We start from the raw sequence: 27,907 nt of genomic DNA, 5'->3' as shown, positions 1-27,907 counted from the left end.
AATCATGATCAAAAATTCCTGATAAGGGGCACCTGGGTGGCTCAGTCAGTTGAGTGTCCCACTCTTGATTTTTGGTTAGGTCATGATCCAAGAGTCGCGAGATGGAGCCTGCATCGGGCTCCACACTGAGTGTGGAACCTGCTTGGGATTCTCTCTCTCCCTTTCTCTCTGCCTTTCCCCTGCTTGAGCTTGCTCTCACTCTCTCTCTCAAAATAAATAACTGACTGTAATGGCACTGGGTTCAGAAATCAGGCCCTCTCTATTTTACCTATTCTTTTTTTTTTTTAATGTTTATTTATTTTTGAGAGAGAAAGAGAAAGAGACAGAGCATGAGCAGGGGAGGGGCAGAGAGAGAGGGAGACACAGAATCCAAAGCAGGCTCCAGGCTCAGAGACCAACACAGGACTCGAACTCACGAACCACAAGACCACAACCTGAGCTGAAGCTTGATGCTTAACCAACTGAGCCACCCAGGCACCTCTTACCTATTCTTTTAATACCTGTATTCTTCTCGGGCACAGGATGGCTGTACATGTCATTAGGATGGCTGCCGATCTTAAGACTCCTGTATAAGGTTTCTTCCTAAATAACCAAGCATGATCCCTCAGTGAGCATAAAATCCAAGATACATCTGACCATGTGCTTTCCAAAAGGGACCAGTCAAAACTATGACCTAGTTGGGGCACTCACACAACAGCGGACCACTCCCTTGGGACTGGGTCATGGACAAAGCTCATGAGAAAGTTGCCCAGATTAGATAGAAGCTGCATACTTTGTTTTTTTTCGTGTCTCAGATTTGTCCTTACCCATGGGCTGTTTGGTGTTCTTTGTCCTACTCTCAAGGGCGTCTAGCTTAGATATATGACACTCATTATGATATAAAATAACTGCCTCTTCTTAACAAAAGCCAGGACCTTCACCTCATCCATTTATATTAGATCTAGAGTCTTAGAAAAGGATTATTGGTCGCCAAATACATCGACTCCCCCAAAACGGAAAGAGGCAGCCCCAATCTCTGTGGCGATGCAGTCCATTCACCAGCACCTATTGCAGTCTAGAATGCAATAAAGAAGCAAAGGAAGGTCGACATCCCTTCTCAAGAAGTACAAAGGTGTCACAGTGGTCAAGAAGAGGACGCTGGCTGCCACTCTGAATCCCAGAACAATATTCTGGGCAATAATCCCAGGCAATATTCCTGATGAGAATATTCTGTCATTCAGAAGCAAAGGGGGATTTTGGTAATGGACTCCTACTCAGTTAATGTACTCTCCTCATTTTTGTATGAATTAAATATGGAATCAACTTTCCTCAGTCCCAGAGGACTCTCCCTTGAGCTGTCTCCTAACACATTAGAGTCAATTTGGACAACAGGATTTCTAATCTACCTGGGAAAAGGCCTAAAAAGGATGCAAAAACTGCTGATTGCCAGACTAAATGCAACCTCAGTATTGGGGAGACTTCTCCCATCTTCCAAGGAAACCCATGTTGATTGAAAGGAAGGATAGGCAGGGGTTCCTTCTTTGGAAGGCATGCTAGGTCAAAGAGGTCAGCAGGTCGGAGATGCCCACCTACACCAGGGACAATAATTGGATTGTTCCAGGGAAATGTCCCCAGGGCCCAGACTATCCAAAGCAATGCTCTTGGGGATCAGCAGGGATGCCTCTAGCCCAGGAGGCTGTCACTATCTTTCCCATCCTCGATCCCATCCAACACTCCCTTGGGATACATCTTGAGAAACTGGAACCAATTTGACCCTGACACCTTGGATGCTTCCTTCCCAAGTCTGCTTACTTTTGAACATAGTTGGCCTCAATATAAACTAGAGGATGGGGAAATCTGACCGGAAAAATAGACCAAAACCCCATATGGTCAGCTCTTCATGGCCCTATATCTGGTCTGTCCTGATTCCTTTAGAGGGCATGAGAACACCCATCTTCTCACGCTCTACTCTTCAATCCACCATCGGCTCACCTGCCTCAGGCCCTTCTACTTCTGTTAATCTGCCACATCACCTGTGTTCTGTCCTGTTCCCTACGAGCTCCCACTTCTTTCCTGTAAACAGGTTGCTGCCAAGATCCTGTACATGCCTCCCTCTGTTTTTCCTGAGTTACTCGCCTCCTCTTTGTTTGCTTCCTCTTCCATGTGTCAGATCTGGAATATACCTTGAGAGGACCAGATAAATGTTGCCTGACTCTTGTTGTATGTGAGGTTTTTTTTTTTCCCTCGTTCATCTCCCTGGTTAATGGCAGCGATAACTGGAGCCAACTGTCTGGTTAGTCTACCTCCAGACAGGGGCTTTAAAGGAATATTCCCAGGCAGCTGCTGACATTCCTTTTGTTTCAGGGAGGTTCCCTGTCTTCTCCAGCCCTTCAGGGACTGCCTATTTTCACGTTTTGTTGTGAGAAAGAAAAAACGCATCTGTTCACCTGTCTGAGCTGATGAGCTTCAGGACCAGGAGTCCTCTTTCCGTGCCATCTGGGCTTTTAGACACCTCCGGCCTTGCTGGCGGCACCCCGTCTCTTCTGCCTCCACCTCCCCCTCCACCTGTTTCTGCACCACCAGCTTATACAAGGGGCTCCTACACCATTTTCACTGTCCCTGGTGCCACTGGCTCCCACTTCTCCTGCCCCCACTATCAAGGAGTGAAAGGCACTCCAACCTGCTGGGCCACCTCCGCATGAAGTTCAAACGGGAGCGCCTTCCCAGTCAACATGAAGAGGTCTAGGGACCCCTCCCTGGGCTGAAACCACCCACTTTACACAGGCTCCCTAGGTAAAAAGTGGCCGTGGGGAACAAATAGACTGACTTTTCAGTGGACCCAGGTGCAACATGTTCAGTATTTAGACTAAATTTGTTACTTTAATTAAGACAGACATATCTTTAAAGTTATCAGCTTTAAATATAATACTTTAATTCTATCAAGGTTTACCGAAGGTCAAATAAGCTCCTGTTATCACTGTTGCAATCTGTCAGCAAAAAGAGGACTTAAAATCTGGCTGTCTCGAAATTTTCGAGGGGCGCCTGGGATGCCTCTGTCAGCTAAGCGTCCAACTCTTGATTTGGGCTCAGGTCATGATCTCGCGGTTCGTGAGTTCGAGCCCCATGTCAGACTCCACACTCCTATCACAGAGCCTGCTTGGGATTCTCTCTCTGCTACTCTCTGCCCCGAGCGCCTGCTCGCTCTCTCTCCCTCTCTCTCAAAATAAATAAACTTTAAAATAATAAAAACAGGTAGGTTAAATACATAAAAAAAGTTTATTGCTTTCAAAATATTTGGTAACCTAAAACTTTGAAGGTTTGCTAAGTGAGATGATAAATAGGATTGAATCGACTGGATATCTAAATCTTTTCCAAAAGACATGGACTGCTAAAACTTTGTTTACCAAACACAGGTTTATCTGCTTTGCCTTCTTGTTGCAGAGAAACTGAAGACACTTGGGCCTGTCGGGAAACATGCTTTATGCTGTATTGAAAGACTGTACTATGGAAAAATATGTTTTTAGAAATTATGAAATGTATTTATAAATTTGCCTATCTAAAGAATGCTGGTGTAACAGTTCACAATCAGTTACTCTTTCATTTCATTGGAAACTAAGGTTTCTAACAGTTAAAATTCTGTTAAATATAATTAAGGATAATGGAATAAGGAAAGTAATTCTGTAGGAGATACATGGGAAAGATAGAAGGAATGGAAATACATTTTGTTGAGGGAAAATAAAAGTAATTTTGTCCTAAAATGAGGCTGGTTATTTGGAGAGAAATGGCTTATGATAAAATTTGAATAAAAAGGAAAGTTGTAGAAGGTTTGTGAAGAGAAATCTTTGGAAAAGAACTTCATTGCGTGGTCAGGACTAAGGCTGAAGTGAATGGATTTTAAAAGTACACTGGTATAAGACTGAAATTCTGCTTCTCTCTCTGTTAAAAAGACAAAAAATTTTCAGATTGTTGGTCTGCTCTTGATAAGAAATTGTAAACAGTTTCTTTTTCTTTATCTGTCCAGAAAAACAAAGCTATGTTTTGTCTTTTTCAGGTCTTTGATTACTTAAGAGAATTGAAACTTCTAAATATTAAGAACTAAGTTTTGCTAACAATTGTGTAACCTTCTGTAGAATCTCCTATTGCCAGCTTTGGTAAATATATCATTAAATATTAAGTTTTATAATGACCTGTAATCCTATTTAGGTACGTGCTTTAAAACTTTGTGAGGTTACAGCAATTGCACTATTAGGTATTTATCCAAGGGATACAGGTGTGCTGTTTCGAAGGGGCACAGGCACCCCCACGTTTATAGCAACACCATCAACAATAGCCAAAGTATGGAAAGAGCCCAAATGTCCATCAGTGGATGAATGGATAAAGAAGATGTGGTATATCTATACAATGGAGTATTACTCAGCAATCAAACAGAATGAAATCTTGCCATTTGCAACTACGTGGATGAAACTAGAGGGTATTTATGCTACGCAAAATTAGTCAATCAGAGAAAGACAAATACCATAATGACTTCACTAATATGAGGACTTTAAGAGAAAATAGATGAACATAAGGGAAGGGAAGCAAAATAATATAAAAACAGGGAGGGGTACAAAACATAAGAGACTCTTAAATATGGAGAACAAACAGAGGGTTACTGGAGGGGGTGTGGGAGGGAGGATGGGCTGAATGGGTAAGGGGCATTAAGGAATCTACCCCTGAAATTACTGTTGCACTATATGCTAATTAAGCTGGATGTAAATTGAAAAAATAAATTAATTAAAAATTAAAAATAAATAAATAAAAGCTTTCTGATGTTAACAAACTTCCTGAGATTTAAATGGTAAATGAAGTCTTTTTGACTAATTAGACTTATTTATTTGGTATGTTGCTTGGAAAGCACTGTCAAGCTTATTATGATAAACCTTCTTAGGTTATGTTATATGGGTAAATGCTAAAACTATTCTAGAAAATATATAAAATTCCTTAAGTTTTAATATGTTTAGCACAAGGTCATTGCTTGATATTCTGATTTTTTTAAGTGTTATGTGTCACAGAAGTAACTGGATTTCCTAGTCAGCTACATTACAATGAACTCTCACATCAGATCTTCATTTTTTTTACGAGTGAATTTTATTTTTTCATTTATTTTGAGAGAGAGAGAGAGGGTACCAGCAAGGGGAGGGGCAGAGAGACAGAGAGAGGAAGAGAGAGAATCGCAAGCAGGCTCCATGCTGTCAGCTCAGAACCCAACCCGGGGCTCGATCCCACAAACTCTGAGATCATGACCTGCACTGAAATCAAGAGTAGGATGCCCAAATGACTGAGCCACCCAGGTGCCCCTCATATCAGATCTTTAACCACATCCATTTCTGAGCTTTTTTGGTTATTTATAGTTATTGTTCTGATGCTCTTGCAAAATGTGTTTCATCTTCAAAGAGACTTATGAAAAGGAATATGACAAATACAGATATTTGATATCTTTAGGATAAAACTAAACTGTGTAAGAATTTCCAGAACTAATAGGAAAGCTGCATTCAAACAGAACAAAAATAACATGGGGCTGAATGAACTAAGGAAGATGATTATCATTTTTATGACTTTTGTTTGAAATTTTGCTTGTTCTCTAATGTTTGCTCTCCTAGATTTAAGGAAACTTTCTCTTAAAATATCCATGGTTTACAGAAATATGATAAAGTATTCCCTTGTGAACAAATTGAAGCATTCAACTTTTCTCTTTACCTGAACCCTCTGAAATTCCGAAACTCAGTTGAGTTCTCTTTCTTCCATAGCCTATAGTTATTTGCATAAGTTCAATGAGAATCTGTTCTTGTAATGGGACACCACTGAAAACATTGGTTATTTTACCACCAAAGCTTTAACCAGAACGTCATATTTGAGAGAGACATGCATAGACTCAGATATGATGAGACAGCTTTAAGGAATTAAGGCTGACTTTATGGAGCCAATGGAACCTTGGAAATGTTGGTTTGATACCCTTCTTACAGAGTTCCCAGCAGCCTTACCAGGTGCATAAAGAAAGTCAATTCCTGGCAGTTGTAGGAACTTCAGGATATTTGGGGGACCTCAAGGAATATACCCTAATCTACAGGTATTGCAGCAGTCTGACGACAAACACTTGGCTTGGCTCTGGCCTCAAGAGGCTCCTACAAGTTTCAATAACGCATCCTTAGAGGCATCTGGGTAGCTCAGTCAGTTAAGCATTCGACTGTTGGTTTCAGCTCACGTCACGATCTCATGGTTCGTGGGATGGATCCACACGTTGGGCTCTGTGCTTTCAGGACAGAATTCTTGGAATTCTCTTTCTCTGTCTCTGAACCTCTCCTGCTCATGCTCCCCGCCCCGAAATAAATAAACTTTAAAAAATGCATCCTGATGATATCCATAGATTCTAGTTGTTTTTGTTTATTTGGTTGTTTGTTTGTTTTTTTAAAATAGGCTTCACATCCAGTTGGAGCCCAATGTAGGCCTTGAACTTAGGACCCTGAGATCAAGACTGGGACACTTAATGGACTAAGTCCCCAGGTGCCCCACAGATTCTAGTTTTGATTAATTTCTTTAAATGGTTGTTGTTTGCCTAAGCTAGACAACTTGAGGTAAACTTCGAAGAGACTGCCATAATAGCTCATATACAGATAATCTTCCTTATCCATATACAGATAATACCCCTCTGAGGGGATAATAAAAGGGACCCCATGTTGTTCATACAACAAACATATGATTACACAGCTGGACAATGGGATGGACTCCCCAATAACTGTGTAAGTCAGTTGTCACCTTGATCAGTTCCTTGGGGCTAGGATAACAAAATTGCTCTTTAAAAGTCAGAGCACACGCCACTCCATGGGGTTAATTAACTATGAACTTGTACAAACAATGGATGGCCCCACCTTGCTTTTAACTGGATTGGAGAATGCACTGGGGAATGCCCCTATCTCCCGGGACACGTCCTCTCCCACTTGCCAATGAATCCTCATAATTAGAATATTGTTAAGACTAGACATCAGGCAAAGAAGGTTTCTTAATGGTTTTATCCCTTAGCCATACTTGTGCCTGGAAGCCACTGAAAGGAACAATCCAAATGACAGCCCTACCTTAGTTTAAAGCTAGGTTCTCTTTTCTGTTTATTATGGATCTTTGATAAGAAATACAATTGCTGAGAAGTCTGTTTTGCTTGCTGTTTGCTATGAGCATTGTGAGACCTTTCCTGAATGTAACCCGCTGTGTAGTAGAATGGGTTGTAAACCTTCCTAAATGTAATGGAATGAGTGGTTGTACATAAACTAACCGGCGTTTCTCGCTTCTGTAAACCTGCTTGCTTAGCACATTCCTCACCTATCCCCTTCCCCTTTTTTTTCTCTCTCTCCCACCACAAGTAACAGACAAAGGACGCCCAATCAGAAAACCACAAATGTCCTTACTTTAGAATTTACCTATCAGGACCCTCACTCACCTATGCTGTTTGTCCCTGTCTATAAAAACCCTATACCAACTCTGATCGGGGCCTCTGTGTGTCACCGGCAACGAGTGCGCAGAGGTCCAGGTTCGAACCTGCAATAAACGACCCTTGCCGCTTGGCTTTGACTCACGACTCTGGTGGTCTTTTGTGGGAGGTTTTAGAACATCGGGCATTACACCACCATTATTGATGTAAAAGTGAGAAATAGAGGCTTTAGCCAAGCATATAGCAGCCACCTTTAACCCAACTCAACACACAAGTCACCCATAAAATCAAAAAGTGGCCCTCCGAAACTTAATGTCCCTTGACATCCTGACTGCAAGATAAAGGGGAAGTTATTATGCTAATATTGAGATTAAATGGTGTGTGTGTGTGTGTGTGTGTGTGTGTGTGTGTGTTTATATCCCAGATGACTCTGCTAATGTATCCCAAGTTTTAGCAGATATACACATACAAATTAAGGTAATGTCTCACTCCTAGCCCTTTTAATATTTGGTTAAATTCTTGGTTGGGAATGGGACTACAGTCTATCTTAAAGGGTCTTCTTATCACACTTTTTTTTTAAGGTTTTATTCTTAAGTAATCTCTATACCAATTGTGGGGCTTGAATTCACAACCCAGAGTTAAAGTCACATGTTCTACCTACTGAGCCAGCCAGACACCCCACACTTCTTATTTTTATTGTAATATTAATCCTAGTGTGTTGTCTCTTTTGCTTTATTCTCTCCTATTGTCGAGGTACAGGTAAAACTTCCTAACTCCTTCACCCAGCTGACAGATGATCCTTACTACACAAAACAGTCCTTCCTCAATATCCGCTCTGGACTCTACAGCAATGGGCTTCCATAATAGTTACTTGTAGGGACAGAGAGCAACCAGTTCAGTCCATTAGTAGGGACATCTCTACGGCCCCTGTCGGCTTGAAGAAGTTACAGCACATGGGCCCTTCGGCCTTCAACAGCCTTAAAGATTTTAGGACTAAAAATTGGTCAGGGAGGAAATGATGAGGGATAGAAGCAGAAAAATGCTCACTGTTAGCCCCAAAGGCTGACTTCTGGCCTGCATAGTTTTGATAAGGATCAAATAAGTGCTGGTTGCTACATTCTTAAAGGGTCTTATAACTGCCTGTGTATCTTGTATCTCACCAATAGTTGATATTGAACTGAATGATAAATACCAGAGAAATCTTGCAAACGTACTTTTACGAGTACAAATTCAAAGAAGATATTCATGATCTAATACTCCCTGCACGTTCCACCCCCCTTGAGTACTAAGTGTGTAACCACCAGCTTCATACAACAAAAGTGCAGTTCTTTGTGCCCACGGGTCCTGACCCCTGACCCCATGCTACTTAAATAAACCTGTTAAGTTGCAGCATACAATGTCTCAAGAATTCTTTCTTGGCCATTGTGTTCAATGACCCCGGAACAGATGGGAGTGACTACCCAGTTTTGGGGGGTGATGGAACTGTCCTATATCTTAATTGTGGTACTAATCTCACAACTGTATTCATTTCTCAAAATTATCAAACTGTTGTTAAAAACATAAAAGCAGGCCCAAATTGGACCAGCTTATGCTAAGCCCCAAGTCACCAAACCAAGACTTAGTTCACTTTCAGCTCTGCCAGAAAGGGAATCCCACACCCATCAGGCATCTCCCAATCAGCACCAGTTAGGTCATCTGCCCGACAGCCCCCAGCCAGCCTCCAGGAGAGGTGCCTGCAGTAACCAACTGGCTTTTTTGTTTAGTAGAATCTCCTTGTTTCCACTCCCTTCTGCCTATAAATGCCTATCAATTTGTGTATCTCCTTGGAGCCGCTTTCTATCTGCTAGACTGTATGCTGCCCAATTCATGAATCAATGACCAAAGCCAGTAAGATCATTAAAATTCACTCAGTTGAATTTTGTTCTTTAATACTGTACTGCATACACATCATACCTTCAGGGACTTGACTGAGAAAAATAATTTAGAATTAAAAAAAAAAAAAACTAAAAAAAAAAAAACCCTCTTTGATATACAATCTAAGTGAAAATAATTATTACAATTTTCTTGTTAAATTATTTGGTATGTTTGTATTTTGATTTTCCAAAAAGCTTTACTTAATTATTCTGCAATAAAAAAACAGATTTTAAAAATGTGGATCATTAGAACACACATGGATAAAGTTCTAACAATCCAAATGGATTAGGAAAAAGTTTCAGGTTTTCTTTTGGCTTCAATTTTATTTTTAAGGTTTAAAATAATTTAAAGAAAGTCCTTCTTGGTTAGGTTCATCAGAAGCTTCAAGGAAATTAGAATGTTTTCATTTCTATGGATGTGTTGTTTCATACGGAGGAGTCCCGGGGTGAGCCAATCCTTAAGTATTCAAATTGCTAATTCAGGGATAAAACTGTATTTACAGAAATGTTAAATGTCAAAATTTACATGTAAAATAGGCTTGACAATAGGATATCCTGTTTTGGAAGCTGGAGTCAAAAGATCCCAGAATCTACATTCTCTAACCCACTGAGTCCCCAAAACAGTGACTCTTAACACTGACTCGAACACCTGCATAGCTTATTAAAATGCAGATGTCTGGGTTACAGCCATTATTTACATACTCAGAATCTTGGGGATGGGTCCCAAGAATCTGTTAAGCTCTTCAAGAAATTCTTATGCACATTACCACTTGAGAACTCTTGACCAGATAAAAGTAATATGGCCTAGATGTGGGGCTTTGCCAGGGTTCCTACTGATGGTTGAGACCCTAATGGCCGATTCAAAGAAAAGAAGGAATTCTATGGCTGAAAGCAATTATGCTCTTTTCAAATTTAAATTCATTCTGAAAAACAGTCAGGTTTTATTAGGCTAATAACTCTGTGACTATAAATATACCCATCTTTTAAGGAGACACACAAGTTTAAAATGTTTCCTTTCTATAAATGTGAAATGTTTGTGCAAATGTAATATAAATTTATACACTTACACTTACAACCTTCCAGTTCCCCTTGCACGTAAGTACCTTTGTGTGCCTTCTCTTTCAAATCTCTTAATCCAGGTTTTAGGAGTAGAATAAAAGTGGTCTGAAAGTAATTGAGTTTCTGCATTTTTTTTCACCTCAAGACTGCATTTGTGTAACCAAAGAAAGTTGATTTTAAGAATGAATGGTTTTGATATTATTTTAATGGTAAGAGACACACATTCCAAGCTGCTATAAAATTTGTGAAGTATTTTGAAACATCTTTTAAAATGGCTGAAAATGACTTAATCACTCTTGAGTGTATTTTCTTATAAAATACACAGTAAAGAAAAACTTTAAATTTAACCTAAATACAAATTTTACCTATTTTCCCTTGAAAATGGCTCTATTTTAAATATTTTGTGAGCCCAACACTAAAAGAACTTCAGAGATGTTAAAATAAGGGTTTTGCCTTCTTTTTACTTCTCCATGGAATATAATTCCCAGAAACATTCAAACAATCTTGACCATGCATATACCACAATTAAGCATTTCAGTGGAAACCACGGTCAAAAACACAGGTCACTCTATAAACCATGTTTACTGACAAAGGAGACAGTAGTATACTTAAAAAAAAAAAAAAAAAGTTGCCATACTTACTTTTTTACAATGAAAGACACAAAAGGAAAGAATAAATAATTAAAAGCTAAAATATATAGTACATATTTAAGGGTGAAAATCAGGACAAAATTTGAAGTTTTCGAAGAACTGCTACAAATACTATTTTGAAAATAGCACTGACTTGGGAAGCAGGAGACCTAGACTCTAGCCCAGCTCTGACATGCCCTTGTCATATAATCTTTGAAAGTCACTTTGAGTCTCATTCTTCATAATGGATACTAAAACTACTGACACCTTAGCATGAACAAAGAGAGGGGCACCAAATTGTACTAGCAATCACTCTATTTGTCAACTCCTAAAACTCAGTTAAAAAAACAAAAATAAAAACTCAGTCTTTTTTAATGACATTGTTGTGATATTCACATGATTTTTTATATTGTATAATAAAACATACCAACGTTCAGAAGATCGGTATAACTGAGTGGAATAATATTTTCCAAATTCATTATGTTACAAAAGCACACGTAGGGATGGGGGCACCTGGCTGGCTCAGTGGGCAGAACATGTGACTCTTGATAGGATTTCTACAATTATCTTGAAAAAGCTATTAAAATGTACTTTTAATCCTTTTAAGATGTACTCTTCCCTTTTTCTTCTACTAGCCAGAAGAAATTTGCAAAAATGTATAACAATGCCACTTGTCTCACTAATAGTTTTGTTTCAAAAGTTATTTTTCATAAAAATTATTAATCCTTAATGGGCGCATGTTGTTTATATTCATATTATTTATTAAATAATTATTTAAAAAATTCGAGTTCTCATAGCTAACACAATAAATCTTAATAAATACAACCCATATAAACCAAGCTTTCTCAGGTCCTGAGTAATTTTTAAGAGTTACAGAGGGGTCCTGAAACAAAAGGTTTCAGAACCACTGATCTAGACAAGAAATGCCAAGGGAAAAAGAATTGAGCTTATATTTCTAGTACTTGCTAGAAGTAAAAGGCTTATTTTACCTTGCCACAAATTCTCTAGGATTGCTTTCATTTCCTGGTTATATTATTACACATTAACCTTTATCATAATTCAGCTCCACTTGTAATACCCTGACATGTGATGCCTAGGTGCTTTCATCAACAATGAGCTATGGTACTCCACCCTTAGTGTACCAATCATAGAAACTTAACATTGACACAATTCCATAAAGCCACACTTCCTGCCGTGACTCTAAGTAATCTGCTACGTAGAAAGTTTCTGAAACTATATTAAGGAATTACGTCATATGATATAATTAGAAAATGCTTTTAAGGAAACAGTATCTCCAAATTCTAAGAATTTCGAGTAGAAAAAGTTACAATTCACTTCCTTGTGTCCCTAAATGATGTGTTTGAAAATAAGTGTGGGGGCGCCTGAGTGGCTAAGTTGGTTAAGCATCCAACTTCGGCTAAGGTCATGATGTCAACAGTTAATGAGTTCGAACCCTGGCATCAGGCTCTCTGCTGTCAGTGCAGGGCCTCCTTCAGATCCTTGGTTGGTCTCCCTCTCTCTCTCTGTCCCTCCCCAACTTGCACTCTCTCTCTCTCTCTCAAAAATAAAAAAAAATTTAAAAACTAAAAATAAAAAATAAGTGGAGAGATTCTACTACCTCTTCTCACCAACGTAGATTTGATTAGAACAATGTCTTTTTTTTAATTTGAGAGAGAGCACGTCAACAGGGGAGAGGGGCAGAGGGAGGGAGTGGGGGGACAGAGAGAGAGACAGAGACAGAGAGACAAAGAGAGAGAGAGAGAGAGAGAGAGAGAGAGAGACAGAATCTTAAGCAGGCTCCACAGTCAGAAGCTCCACTGACCTGAGCCAAAACCATGAGGAGGAGGTTCAATTGACTGAGCCACCCAGGGGCCCCTAAATTTGCTTCAAACAATTCTTAGAAGAGTACAAAGCATTCACCCTCTGACCAAGAGTAAATTTAGAAAAAAAGAGAAAATGGAAATTATTACACTTCAGAGCAGGCAATTTTCCATCAAAGTTTGCTGTATCAATCAATATTAATGTCAAAAAGTAGGTTTCATGAACAGGTGAACAACTGATGACAGTCATGAAAACTCTCCACTTGACATTTAAATATTAAGGACCGAGGTTCTGGGCAAGAATAAAGCCAGGGTTTATAGTCACCATACACTTCGATATCCCATGAAAAGCAACCTGTGACCAAAACTCCACTCTAGGACATTTTAATACTCCAGGAATGTGGTTCCACAACTCTCATATCACTGATTAACCATCAGAGCCTCAACCTATTATAAGAAATGCTGGAGCTGAAGAATAGAAGCAAAGAACCCTAACTTTATAGCTAATTGTCACACATTGATAACATGAAGGGACTGATAATACTGTAGTATGTAACAATGTTTAGTCTTTTTAAAATTTTATTTATTTATTTATTTTTTAAGTAAACTTCACTCCCAAGGTGGGGCTTAAACCCTGAGATCAGAGTTGAATGGCTCTACCCACTGAGCCAGTCAGCCACCCCTATGTTTTGTTTTGTTTTGTTTTGTTTTTCTTTAAGTAATCTCTATGCCCAATGTGGGGCTGGAACTCACAATACCAAGCTTGAGTCTCACACTCCTCTGACTGAGTGTGAACCAGCCAGCTGTCCCTGAACAAATGACAATCTATGTGGAACCCAAAGACAATACTACATATATAGATAGCTTGAGATTATCCGCATTATCTGTCAAAGGGAACATGGGATTCTTGTTCATTTTCCCTCCATTCTCTGGTGACTTCCTCACAGGGTTTCCTATAAGCATGGTTTACAGCACTCTTTTACCTTTAATTCCTATCTTTTCTAGATCTCTCCTGTTTTCATTTTATTATTCCTCTGCAGTCTCACCGTGTATCTCTCACCTTTTACTTATAACTAGCCTTCTCACAATCTGCCCAAGAATGATTGTGGGCCTGTCTGTCCTAATAGATCAAAAACTCCCTGGTGTTGGAGATTCATTTCGGTATCTTCTAGAGTATATAGCCCAGTGCCTTACTGCAAACAAATGTTGGCAAAGATACAGAGAAAATGGAATCCTTGGGCACTGTTGGTAAGACTGTAAAATGGTGCAATCACTATTTAAAAAAAAGTATGAAGATTAAAACAATTAAATTAGACCATTAAAAATAGAACTACCAAATGATCCAGCAATCCCACTTGAAAGCAGCGTCTGGAAGAGGTCTTTGCATGATAAGGCTCATAGCAGTATTCACAACAGCCAAGAGGTAGAAGCAACTTAAGTGTCCGTCAACAGGTGAATGAAAAACAAAATGTAGTGATATACTCACATACACCAACATTCAATGGAATATTACCCAGCCTTAAAAAAGAAGGGAATTCTGTCTCATGTTATAACAAGGAGCCTGGAGAACATTACGCAGAGATAAGCCAGTCACAAGAGGACAAACACCGTTATGATTCCATGTATACGAAGTATTTCAAGTAGTCAAATTCACAGCGACAGAAACTAGAAGGATGGCTACCAAGAGCCGAAGGAGCGGGGGCCGGGGGGGGGGGGGAGAGGATCATTGTTTAATAGGTGTAGAGTTCAAACTTGCAAGACAAAATGTTTTGGATATCTGCCGCACAGCAGTGGGAACACGCTTCACGCCACTGAGCTGTGCGCTCACAAATGACTAAAACAGCAAATTTTAGGTTATTTGGTTTTTACACCATCACAAAAATAGAGAGACAGATAGATAGATAACTTTAAAAAGAACAGCCCTGCTGTACAAGATTATCTTGAAGGTCTTAGTTTGGCTAATTTGGTCAGAAAAAAAGCTTGGTGGCAAAGAGGAAGCAAGCATATGGTGAGAGGAGCAAGCCAACAGGGTGGCTTGACCCGCCTAGGAGCCTCTCCTCCTCCCCCCTTTCCCCCAAACAGGGTTACTTTTCGTTTTCTCCCACAGTTTAGAGAACCTCATCCCCACCCCCACTCCCTCACCCACTACAGGAGCCATACAAAAGCAGAACTTCCTGGGGACAAAACTCCACTTAGCCTCCTGCTGCTGGAGACTCAACTCCTCCTGGCAGGAGCCCTTGAAACATTTATGTGAAATAAGCCTTTTTTAAAATACTAGTTTATCCAAACTCTGGGCCAAGGAACACATTTGAGTAGAGGTGACATAGAGGAGAATTCACTTATTTAATGCAATGAAATATGAAGAGTTAAGGGCTACAGTGAGGCAATAAATCTTAAAAGTTATCAATTAGATAATTTCTGCTAAAAACCTAGATGTGAGAACCAGGGGTAGTGACTTCCATTTAAAAGCAAACAGCGTTTTAAGCACCCACGTGTCCTGAAACTTTTAGACCAAGACATCCCTAGAGCAATGCTGGGTGCAAGGCATGTTACACCCGTTCTTCCCCTCCTCACTTAAAATATTTTTTAGGATGAAATCCACTTTTAAAATATTTGATTTTTAAGGAATCGCTACACCCAAATCTTCTAGTCAGACAATCAAAAACGACTCCAAACATTGCCAAATATCCCCTGGGGGGTAAAATCCTCCCCTTCCGGTTGAGAACTGCTAATACAGAGGACTTAGTCCACTTTTTTTTTTTTTTTTTTTTTTTTTTTTTTTACTTTTTTTAATGTTTATCTTTATTTTTGACAGAGAGAGACAGAGCATGAGCGGGGGATAGGCAGAGAGAGAGGGAGACACAGAATGTGAAGCAGGCTCCAGACTCTGAGCTGGCAGCACAGAGCCCGACGTGGGGCTTGAACTCATGAACCGTGAGATCACAACCCGAGCCGAAGTCAGATGCTTGACTGACTAGCCACCCAGGTGCCCCATAACTCAGTCCATTTCTAAAGTCGGACCCCAATTTGTTGTGGCCTGTTGCTGTTTTATACCAGCTTCTCCCGTCTCTTCGGTTACTATGGTAACGTTAAACATAAGCTCACACTATATTCTTGGTAAACTTTTCTGTTATGAAGAGAAAAGAGGCAGGCTACAGATTCTAACAGAAATATGGGTATTTACCTATAACGCTTCTAAATTAATAGCTGAAAAAGGCTTCTTGGTTACTTGAAACACAAGGTGTAAGAAGTTTCTAGATACTAACATAGGCTTTTCAGTGCCTGAACATAAAATCTATTTGTCTAGATGCCTGGCTGGCCCACTTAATAGAGCATGCAATTTCTGATCTCAGGGTCCTGAGTTCAAGCCCCACGTTGGATATAGAGCTTACTTAAAAATAAATGAATGAATGAATGAATGAATGAGTAAATAAAGTTTTATACGTTGTATTCAGCAGTGGATAACATCCATAAACAAGATAGGTAACTATAAAAATTAATACAGCTTTGGGCTCAGATGAAGGGAAGAGGACTTTTTGAATGAATAAAAGAATGAGAAATCACTGTAGGAGAACAGGACAACATGGCTTTAGAATGGAATCAATTTGCATTTGAATCTGAACTTTCGGATCTTGGGTGAAACATTTAATCCCTCTGAGCCCAGAAAATAGGAGGAAAAAAAAAAGCCTCTTTTGTTTCTTATCTTGAGGAAGGGGATAGTCTTTTACCTATCTGTATTTCCACTATACCTGGAAAATAATGTCAAGAAATGAATTTTAAGTAAAAAATGTCAAGACTCCTTTCTTCTTTAAGAAATCATTTAATATTTGTAAGACCTCTTGCCCTTCCAATAAGTCAGCTCCACACCAATGTTATTTAAAGGATTCATGAACGACTTGGGACTGACCAGGCATGGTAATGAATAGGTTTCTTTTTCAAAAGTCAAAAACAGGGCCCTTGAACAATGAGGTTTTATACAAAAAGATTTAGACTCATCCTCATCCACAATTCTTACATTTGTAAGTAATCTTTAAGCCTAATAAGAATTCTACCATTTGGATATCACGGGAGATGTTGGTATAGCACCATAGAAGCCCTCCACCAGAGAGTAGCAGGTACTGGCCTTAAGATCAAAATACAAGCCAAAAGGAGTGGGGGATCCTTCCATAGAATCACCTTAACCTCCGATTGGCATAAAACAGGGTGGTGGTTAATCTTAGCTCTTTTACAGAGAAGAAAAGCTGTGAAAAGCTGAGCATTCTCTTTATGAGCCTTTCACTTTATGTCTATAAAGACCTGAAGATCTGAGTATTCAATGATAGTTAAAATTACCTTACATCAAAGGGTAGTACCAGTATATGAACATCACACTAACAGGCAACCTGCATTTTTATCCCCTCATCCCATTCCCCTCCAGCAAATACACAGTTTCAACTCTTCCCTCTTCTAGCTCTGGTGAGGACATCTAGTCTTTTCTGAAAAGTCTCGAGGAACAGCCCAGGGTCGTTTTCAGTAATTAGGAGAAACTGTCATAAAGAACATGCTTATAAAAGTCCCATAGCATATCACCTCACTGAAAAGGAAAAGGAAACATGAAACATTTTCTGCCAAGTACAAATATAATACAATTTTTGCTTCCATCGTCAAAATCGATAACCTGGAGGAGTTTAGATGTCTAACTCTTTTTTGGGTCTAAAATTTGGGGTTAGATACCATGGGCAATGGAAATTTGCTAACTGTGTGTGGTTTTGGTAATTTACAAGTATAATGAATGAGATCAAAGGGCTTCTTCGATTTTGCCAAAATTCAGAACACTACTTCATTCCAAAAGAGATGTCACCTATAAATAGCCTCCCTCTTCTTAAATTTTGTTTGGTTGAACTTTTCCCTATGTACATCATTTGGTTACATAATCTGTGGCAAGAGACAGCTAGACAAGGAATATTCAACACTTTAACCAATGACAATGTTCAGGGTGCTGGAAAATGAATCTTTCCACAAAAGACACATCCAGTGTCAAAGAAAACCTCTTATATAGATCCTGACAAAGGACAAATTTAACGTCTAAGTGAGATCAACTTGAACAAAACATTCAAAATTTCTAAACAAGTTATGTTACCATGAGTACCTTTCATCAGTGGACTTAAGTCACTTACAATGTTGGTAAAGTGTTAATATGCAGAGAAAGCCACGTGGATATAGGTGAGTTATACTTTCTACGACACTCCCAATCCTGGGTTGGAGTCAGAAGGCTAGGCTTTCCAAATGCCTAATGTGTCATGTGTTTGGTGTAATCTGAAATTCAAGATGTTCTGGGCCAGGCTGGTGACTTCCTAAGGAACATGTTCAGACCTTGTTTTAACTAGCAGTTTCTTAGTCTCTTATAAGTAATCATTTGTTCTATATTAGCTTGGGCTTCTTTACTCCTAAAGATCTTCCATTAGGCTTGAATGCCTTGTTATCTGTAATCAGGTATTTACACAGTAATATGTTTCCTTTATTTTGTACTCATCGTTAGCTATTCTGTGGCTAACCCCATCTGCCTTAGGGTGATGTGGAACAGCAACTCCTGAGGTCCTCTTAGCCTTCATCTCCTGACCCACCTGAAGTTTCTCAAAGGGCTCTGGGTCACTGTACTTACTACCTAGGTAATGACAACATTATCATGAGTTTCCTTCACTTCAATGACTCCAAGACAGGCCAGAATTGCTAACCTTTGGGTCTAGGCGTCCAAATCCAACCATTCTTTTTTTTTCTTTTCCTTTTTTTTTTTTTTTAAGATTTTTTTTTTTTTTTAATTTAAATTTACTTAAGTAATTCCTATACCCAACTTGGGGCTCAAACTCATGACCCCAAGATCAAGAGTCACATGCTCTTCTGAATGAGCCAACCAGACACTCAAAGTTACACCAACACTTAGAAATCACTTTTTTTTAAGTTTTGTTTTGTTTTGTTTTGTTTTAAGTAACCTCTACAACCCAATGTGCGGCTCAAACTCACAAGCCTAAGATAAAGAGTTGCATGCTCCATCGACTGAGCCAGCCAGGTGCTTCTAGAAAGCTACAAATCTTATAGTAAGCCTATAAACTAAAACTACATGGTTTATAGCACAACCAGCTATAGAGAACACAGTAGAAAACACAGCTAATTCATTCATGGAAATTTAGCATTGGATAGTACAAACAGTTGCCAAATTCTCTACTGCTAATTTGGGCCAGTTAGCATAAAACTCATCGGATTTGTTTAAAAGTATCTTCTTTTGGAAGGAAATGCTAAAGAACATGAGGAAAAGACTGAAGAAGAGGAGAGAGAAACTCATGTATCTATTGAAAAGGGGGGTCAATTACACCCATGAACGACTTGGGTGTTCTGCTCTCAAAGAGTAAACAGGAAAAAAAAATCTAAATAGCTGAAGTCAGACTATCCTACCTAAAGGCTTTTACCTCTCAGTATTAAAAGGAGTATTTTATGCAAAATAAATTGCCCAAACTAAAACATTCAAAAATGTTAAATATTCTCAAGAAAACAATACCTTGAGCCCTCCATACTTCAGGTAACACTTCTTCCCATAAAGGAAAAAGAAATGAATACATTGAAGGAACATACAACTACTGAATAGCTAAAAGAAAAATAAAGCAACAAGGAGCAAATGTGTTTCAAAGATCTACTATATAGACTACTAAATTAAAACTCATAGTATATGTGTAAAAAAACTACTGCACATATTAATGTTAATTTTTATATTTAAAATAATCACTTTTCTCTTTTAAGCAGCAATTATCCCCCAGTATGATTCTTACTCAGTTGAGCTAAAGGATATAAGGGAGCAGCACCAGGATGTACACAGGCTGATAAAAGAGAATCCCAGAATTATAGAAAAAGGGTAAGGTACTGAGGGATGAGAAACAAAGTCCAGTACCTTTTCATTTGCACCTAAATCTTCAAAGAAATGAAACCATAGGTTATCAGTCTAGCAATTTATTTGATACTCGATCTAAACCACTTCAGTAATCTTCATGGATAGAATTAAAAGGTCACACCCCTGGGGCGCCTAGGTGGCTCAGTCAGTTAAGCATCTGACTTTGGCTCAGGTCATGATCTTGTGGTTTGTGAGTTTGAGCCCACGCTCCCCCACTTGTGCTCTGTCTATCTCTGTCTATCCAAAATAAATAAACATAAAAAAAATTTAAAGAAAAAAAGGACACCCCCCACCCCCGCCCGGGTGACAGATGGAAGCTACACTTGTGATCACAGCATAATGTATAAACTTGAGGAATCACTGTGTTGTACACCTGAAACTAATGTAACATTGTGAGTCAGCTATACTCAAAACGTAAAAATAAAAATAAAAACATCAAACTCCTTTCAAGACTTTGGTCAACTTTGGTAAAGATGATCCACAATAAATATTATTACCTGGTTAATGGGAGACAGAATTTTGCAAAACAAACTCTCTCCTCTCTTCTCTAACCCATCTTTTATGAACAAGAACCCATAAAAATGGTACATTATTTATAGGAGAATGGGGTGGACAAGGATGAATCCACTTTATAAAGCAGGAATAAACTATGATACATATATTATTGATAAAGTAATTAAGAAATATAACTCACCATTTTTTAGGCTTTGACAATGGTTTATATTTGCTGTATTTTACACGCCATTCAAGAACTTCTTTACAGCGCTGACAGACTCCATCATGAAGCTTTGCATTAATTTTCTTAAAAACAAACAGAAAAACAAATTAAAAATTTCACTTGTGAGCCAGCATTGCAAACCCATGAAAAAGGCACATGAGAAATTTAAGTTTTTTTTAAAATAGTAACCTATGGAGCGCCTGGGTGGCTCAGTCAGGTAAGCCTCCAACTTCAGCTCAGGTCATGATCTCGCAGTCCATGAGTTCGAGCCCTAACTTGGGCTCTGTGTTGACAGCTCAGAGCCTGGAGCCTGCTTGGGATTCTGTGTCTCCCTCCCTCTGTGCCCCTCCCCTGCTCACTCTCTGCTTCTCTCTCAAAAATATACATTAATAATCAATTAATTAATAATAAAATAGTAACCTAAATTTAATCGGTGTAATATTTTAAGATACAATATGTGTATGTTTTTTTACACTATGTATTTTTACATGCATTACTCAAGTTGGTTCTTTTACAAAGGCAAAGATTCTTAATGAGGTGGAGCTCAGAATTAACCTTTTGGCAGAAGTATATGTTTTTAGATTTATTTATTTTGAGAGAGAGAGAGCGCAGGGGAGGGGCTGAGAGAGAAGGAGAGAGAAAGAGAATACCAAGAAGACTCCGCAATGTCAGGACAGAGTCTGATACGGGGTTTGAACCCACGAACTGCGAGATCAATGACCTGAGCCAAAATCAAGACTTGGCAGCTTAACTGACTAAGCCACCCAGGCACCCCGGCAGGACTATTTTACAAAGTCCTCCCCATTGATTCTGATGTGTACAAGTGTGTGTGTGTGTTTGTGTGTGTGTGTGTGTGTGTGTGTGTGTGTGTGTGTGTGTTGAATGTTTATTTATTTACTTTTCAGAGAGAGACAGAAAGAATGCAAGCAAGGGGCAGAAAGAGAGGGAGACATAGAATCTGAAGCAGGTTCTGTGCTGATGGCGGGGTTCAAACTCACAAACCGTGAGACCATGACCTGAGCTGTGGCCAGATGCTGAACCAATGGAGCTACCCAGGCTCCCCCTGATGTGTACAAATGTTAAAACTCAAATTTGTACAGACAGGATATGTGCATTTTACTGCGTGTAGGTTATATTCAATGAAAATATAATAATAAAAACCTAATTCATATTTTAAGCCTACTGTTTCCAACAATTCGAACTTTACCACTGAGAAACAAGAAAATACGCCGAGAAATTATAGTCCCAAATTGTCAACCTGGAGGCGTGTGAGCAGAGACCAGGATACCTGAGAAAGGAGTGTCAGGGAGAAGCAGCTTGAAGCAAAAGGGTACTTAGTCTTCAACTGTAATTCTGTATTCTCACAGAAAGAAAAAATGTTTTAGAAAACTGATTTCTAATCTGATTCCTTCAGAATAGAAAATAAATGTGTGCTGGGAATATCTGTGGTGGGAAAAGGGCTTTATGAGGGGGAAAAACCCCATTTTTATTAGGGTTTTCTTCTCAAAATGTGTTGGGAAATTAGGAGGATGAAAAAAATTTTAATGTGTCATGTGTTCTCCCCACTAGTTTTATATTTTATAATATATTCGTGTGATTCAGGACCTAGACTCTATATTCTCACTAAGTCCTCTGAGAATTCTCTATCTTACTTTGGCTCTGCAGGCCTGGTCTCTGCCTATTGTTGAAACAATGAGAAGAGGTCATTTTATGTTTTCTTTGCTTCCTTTGTTTCCTTTTTTAATTTCTCAAGAGGAGACAGAAAAGCATCACAAAAGATGCAGAGTCTTTGGGAGGTTATCTGATGCTGAGTCAAAAGCACAATGTTTAAAGATCATCTGAAAAAAAAAACTGAACAGTGCTTGCTTGGTATTCTTTAAAGTTCTACATAAGAAGGTAAAATAATTTGACACAACATTTACTCAAAGAGAAAATATTTCATGGGTATGTTCAAAAATCATAAATTAAGCTGTGAATACGTTTTGTTTGATTTTACTTCTGTGGTGAAAAACATATTCTGTTACTTATGAATTGTGTGTTGGGTATTCCTATCTCCCAAATCCAGATGTAGAGTCCCTGGAAAAACAAATTCTGGGGGCACCTGGGTGGCTCAGTCAGTTGAGCGTCTGACTTCGGCTCAGGTCATGATCTCTCAGCTCGTGGGTTCGAGCCCTGCGTCGGGCTCTGTGCTGACAGCTTGGAGCCTGGAGCCTGGAGCCTGCTTCGGATTCTGTGTCTCCCTCTCTCTCTGCCTCTAACACACTCGCATTCTGTCTCTCTCAAAAATAAATAAACATTAAAAAAAATTTTTAAAAGAAAAAGAAAAAGAAATTCTGCAAGAGGCTGTATTCTTCACTTATTGTGGTCTGTTACTTGTTGCCAAAAAGAAGAAAATCTGTGTCCAATACTAAACTCTTCTTATCAAACTCGATACTTAGCTGTCCCACATAAGGCTTGCTAAGGAATACCCAGAACTAAAGTTTACATCTCATCATTTGCTCTCACTGCCCTCTGGTGCCTGGAATTTCTTACTAAAAGCATTACTTATGGCAGGGGTGGGGGTGGGGGGGACGCCTGGGTGGCTCAGTTGGTAAGCAACCAACTTCGGGTCAGGTCACGATCTCATGATTTGTGAGTTCAAGCCCCGCATCAGGCTCTGTGCTGACAGCCTGGAGCCTGGAGCCTGCTTCTGATTCTTGTGTCTCCCTCTCTGACCATCCCCTGCTCTCTCTCTCTCTCTCTTTCTCATTTTCTCTCTCTCTCAAAAATAAATAAACACTAAAAAAAATTTTTTAAAGCATTACTTGTATTTGCCCAACTCTAAAAGTCATGGGAACAAGCTAATGACTTGAATTATGACTATAATATGAATGTGACAGGAGCTTTCTAACTAGAATATTCTTAGAATGCAAAACATTTTGTTATTGCAATTTTATTATATATAACACACTCTGCTTGTTAATCAGGGAGCATTATTTGGTTTCTTGTTTGTTTCTGTATCCAATTTCTGACCAGTTCATCTTGATTTACAAAGCTGCACATAGCTGGGCAACTGGTTTCTTCAGGGTGGATCGGACAGTAGAACAAAACAGGTCTTTGTGGAAACTTGTCCTGTGAGGGATGTGTGAAGCAGTGTAAATGGAGATGTGGTAGAGAGTTTACATGACTAACAGGCACTACTACAAAATTAAACTTGATTTTCACGTGTTAAGAAATGAATGAAAGAATACAAATGCATGGTACTTTCACTTAAAAATAGTTGCAAAAAGAGAGAAAATTACGTACTTCTGTTTTAACATATTTTGGCAAACCAGAAAAAGTTAAATCCAGGGATTTGAGCAATGAAAGCTAATCCTAGTTCTAGGAACCATTCTGCCTGGAGCAAAGATGGCAATCTTACCTTACTCACACCTATGTTTACAACTAACCCTGTTTTGGCAATTAATTTTAGCATATCCCTCCTGGTAGAAATAATAGGTTATTAAGGTTCAGATTTATGCATGCCCAAATATAAAATCAAAACTTAGTTTTGTAAGTATAAAATCCTTTAAAGATCATTTTTTTTTTGCATTTAAGCATCTTTCCATTGATAAAAAAATTAGCAATCTCTCTTTTTTTTAACATTTATTTATTTTTGAGACACAGAGAGACAGAGCATGAATGGGGGAGGGTCAGAGAGAGAGCGAGACACAGAATCTGAAACAGTCTCCAGGCTCTGAGCTGTCAGCACAGAGCCCGACCCGGGGCGTGAACCCACCGACCGCGAGATCATGACCTGAGCTGAAGTCAGACGCTCAACCGACTGAGCCACCCAGACGCCCCAAAATCTAAATTATTAAAAAGAATAACAATTCTAACTGCTGCTGAAAATCCATTTCCATGAAATGGCCTTGTTCTTCCCCGGCATTACCCCGTCCTCCAAAATAAGGTTGTGGTGCTAATAGAGTTACAACAGTATTACTCCAGAAAACAGGATTTTTATATCCTATTTATATTTAAAAGTATATATTTTTAAAATTTTCTATTAATACCCCTTAGACAGGATTAATAATCTCTAGATTTGGGAGCAAGAACTTATATGACTAATAATACTAACATAAAAATGTGTCTTTTAGGTTGTGACTTTCAAATCAAAAACTGTTTTAAATCCTTTTAATAAATACGGCCAGAACATTGTTGGGCATACAGTATCTTCAAAATAAACACAACCAAAAGCAGGTGAGGGAATCAAATTACAGGGAAAGTGAGGGTAGACAGGGAAGATGATGAAGCCGGTCAAGAGCACAGCTAGGAAACGCACCATGAGTGATGGACCACAAGTGAGATCCAAGGTTTCTTAGCCAGAGCTTTCTAGCGGCCAGTTAAAACATGAGCTCCACTCCCTACCTGCTTCAATGTCTGTAACATGCCCAAAATCCAATTTCTCGGAGGTAGCACAACTATTCTTGCTACTGAAACCCAAAGTCTGATCTTTCCCAAAAAGGAACTCATAGGAATAAGCCACGGTCTCAAAAACACCCTTACAAGATAAAGCGGTTCACAGAGCTGTTTTCTACCAGGGTTCTCAAAGTAGTCTGGTGTTACGTAACGTCAAACACAGTGAGGTAAAAGTTATTCTCAGGAGTACAGATGCCTGATATCAATAGGATCTATAGGAATGCACTGCATATAATAAGGCCATCATAAATAGTATTTCTCTTAAATGAGTTCTAAAAACATTCACCTTTATTATGAAAAATTTCAAACATGCAGAAAATTTAAAGTAATAGTAATGCATAGCCACATACACATTACCTAGAGACAATTATTAACGTTTTTAACCTGTTTTTGTGTGTATACTCTTAAACTAAGTTGCAGACATCATGACCCTTTACCTCTTGACCATAATATATCCTAGAATACTTTCTCCTAATTAACCACACTGCTGTTACACTTCAGAAAAAATGAAAAAAAAACTCTCCAATGTCATTGAATATAGCCAGTCTACCTTGAAATTGCCTCACCTGCCCCCTGCTACCTAAATCAGTATTCAAGTACTGTTTGGCTGTTATCTCTCTTTTGTTCTAGAAGGATGTCCGTCTTTTATCACCTTTTGCACTGATGTTTTTCAAAATTCCAGGCAAGCAAATTTGTCTGATTCTGGATTTATCTGATTCTTTATTCCTGACGTAATTTAACTCATTGTTCTTTCTACCATATTTCCATAAAATGTAAGTTAGGTTTAAAGGCCTGGTTAGATCCAGGTTTAACAATTTTTTGATAACGTTGCTTCTGCACAATTCATATTACTCCCACCAGGAGACACAAAATATGCAGTTCTCATGGAGTCAGGGATATGAAATTGGACTTGGATAAGATGGTGACTGTCCTGAGCACTTCAAATTATAAAGATTAGTAACAATCTACGTGGTCATATCAATATACTGTTCCACAATAACATTTCATTTCATGGTTTTAGCACCCACTCAAGACCCTTTGCCTTGGGACACCTGGATGACTCCGTCCACACTGCCAGCATGGAGCCTGCTTTGAGTTCTTCTTCTTCCCGTTTCTCTACCCTTCACTGCTAAAGCTCACGTTCTCTCTCAAAATAAATAAACTTTAAAAAAAATTTAAAAAGACCTTTTGCCTGAATCAATAATTTTGTTTATTTAGTAACCTCTATACTTATTTAGTAAGTTATTTAATCAATCAATTAATTAATTAATTTACTTATTTAGTGAGAAAGTAAGCAAACAAGTAAGCTCTATGCCTAATGTGGGGCTTGAACTCACAACCCTAAGATCAGGGGTCACATGCTCTACTGACTGAGTCAGACAGGTGCCACTGAATTAGTCACTGTAAATGCTAATTCTATCATTCTTTATATACTCATTAAAAATTTTTTTTAATTTTTTATTTTTAAAAGTTTTTTTTTTAAGTTTATTTATTTTTTAGAGCGAGAAAGCACAAATCGAGGAGGGGCAGAGAGAGAGGAGACAGAGAATCCCAAGCAGGCTCTGTGTCATCAATGTAGAGCCCAACGTGGGGCTTGAACCCATAAACCATGAGATCATGACCTGAGCTGAAGTCAGAGGCTTAGCCAGAGTGCCTCTTCATTAAGTTTGTTAAAAAGGTTGCCAGCTGGGCACCTGGCTGGCTCAGTTGGAAGAAAATGTGACTCTAGATTTCAGGGTCATGAATTTGAGCTCCACTTTGGGTGTAGGGAATACAAACATAAATAAACTTTAAAAAATAATTTAAAAAATAAAAATAAAAAGGTTAGCAGCAGAAGTCAGCTAACCTAACTCACCTAACCTAGGTCAATTCTTCATTTTTTTCTTTTACAGATCTTACTTTTTGTGTCAAATCTAAGAAGTCACTGAAGAATCATGAAGTTTTTCACCTGTATTTTCTACCAGAAGTTCAATAATTTTAGCTTTTATTTTTTTATTTTTTTTTCAACGTTTATTTATTATTTTTTTTGGGACAGAGACAGAGCATGAACAGGGGAGGGGCAGAGAGAGAGGGAGACACAGAATCGGAAACAGGCTCCAGGCTCTGAGCCATCAGCCCAGAGCCTGACGCGGGGCTCGAACTCACGGACCGCGAGATCGTGACCTGGCTGAAGTCGGATGCTTAACCGACTGCGCCTCCCAGGCGCCCCTAATTTTAGCTTTTAAATTAAGTCTATGATCCATTTTGAATTAATTTTTGTATGTGATGCAAAGCATTGGTAGAGTTTCATTTTAAATTAAACATGTATGTCCAAGTTCCAGCACCACTGATTTGCATTTGTACCTTCGTCAAAAATTAAGTATGTGTGCATCCATTTCTGGACTCAATATTCTATCACAGTAATCTATGTTTCTCCTCTTTCCCCAGTACCACCATGTCTTGATTGCTTTAGGGTCTTGAAATCAATACTGTGCATCCTCCAACTTTGTTCTTTTTCAAAATTGTTTTGGCTATTCTAGTCCATTTGCTTTTCCATATACATTTTGGAATCAGTTTGTTGATTTAAACAAAAAAGCTTGCTATGACTGTGATTAGGATTACACTGAAACTATGAATACATTGGGGGAGAATTGACATTTTTACAACATTGAATCTTCCAATCCATGAATACTGTGTTCCTGAGATAGACCCCACTTATCTGTGACATGTTGTATTTTTATTTATTGGTGAATACAATATGCTAACATTTTGTTGAAAACTTAAAAATTGTCTAAGTTCAGTGAGAGATTCTGGTCCATAGTTGTTTCAGGTTTTTTCTTGGTGTCTAACTCAGTTTCTAGAGAATTCATGTGCAGAGTATAAAAAGTTAAAATGGTAGTAAAAATTTTATATCTTGGAAGAATACTAGAATATTAAAAATCTTGTGGAGTCAGTGCAAAGCCATATTTTTAAATGTTTAAAAGCACACTTACAT

General features: G+C 38.7%; 1 protein-coding gene across 4 annotated transcripts in view; it reads right to left on the bottom strand.

Annotated features, from left to right (window-relative positions):
- Positions 1 to 27,907, bottom strand: part of CD4H9orf85 (chromosome D4 C9orf85 homolog) — a 100,916-nt gene that overhangs the window by 49,166 nt on the left and 23,843 nt on the right. For all 4 annotated transcript variants that reach the window (XM_045469144.1, XM_045469145.1, XM_045469142.1 and 1 more), the window contains exon 2: positions 20,473 to 20,579. In XM_045469144.1, coding sequence (XP_045325100.1) covers positions 20,473 to 20,579 — 107 coding nt within the window. The remainder of the gene's footprint in view (positions 1 to 20,472; positions 20,580 to 27,907) is intronic.

The sequence above is a fragment of the Leopardus geoffroyi genome, chromosome D4 (assembly GCF_018350155.1).
Source record: "Leopardus geoffroyi isolate Oge1 chromosome D4, O.geoffroyi_Oge1_pat1.0, whole genome shotgun sequence".
NCBI lineage: Eukaryota > Metazoa > Chordata > Mammalia > Carnivora > Felidae > Leopardus > Leopardus geoffroyi.
The sequence above is the reverse complement of the archived record's forward strand: the minus strand, read 5'-3'. Positions and strand labels throughout refer to the sequence as shown.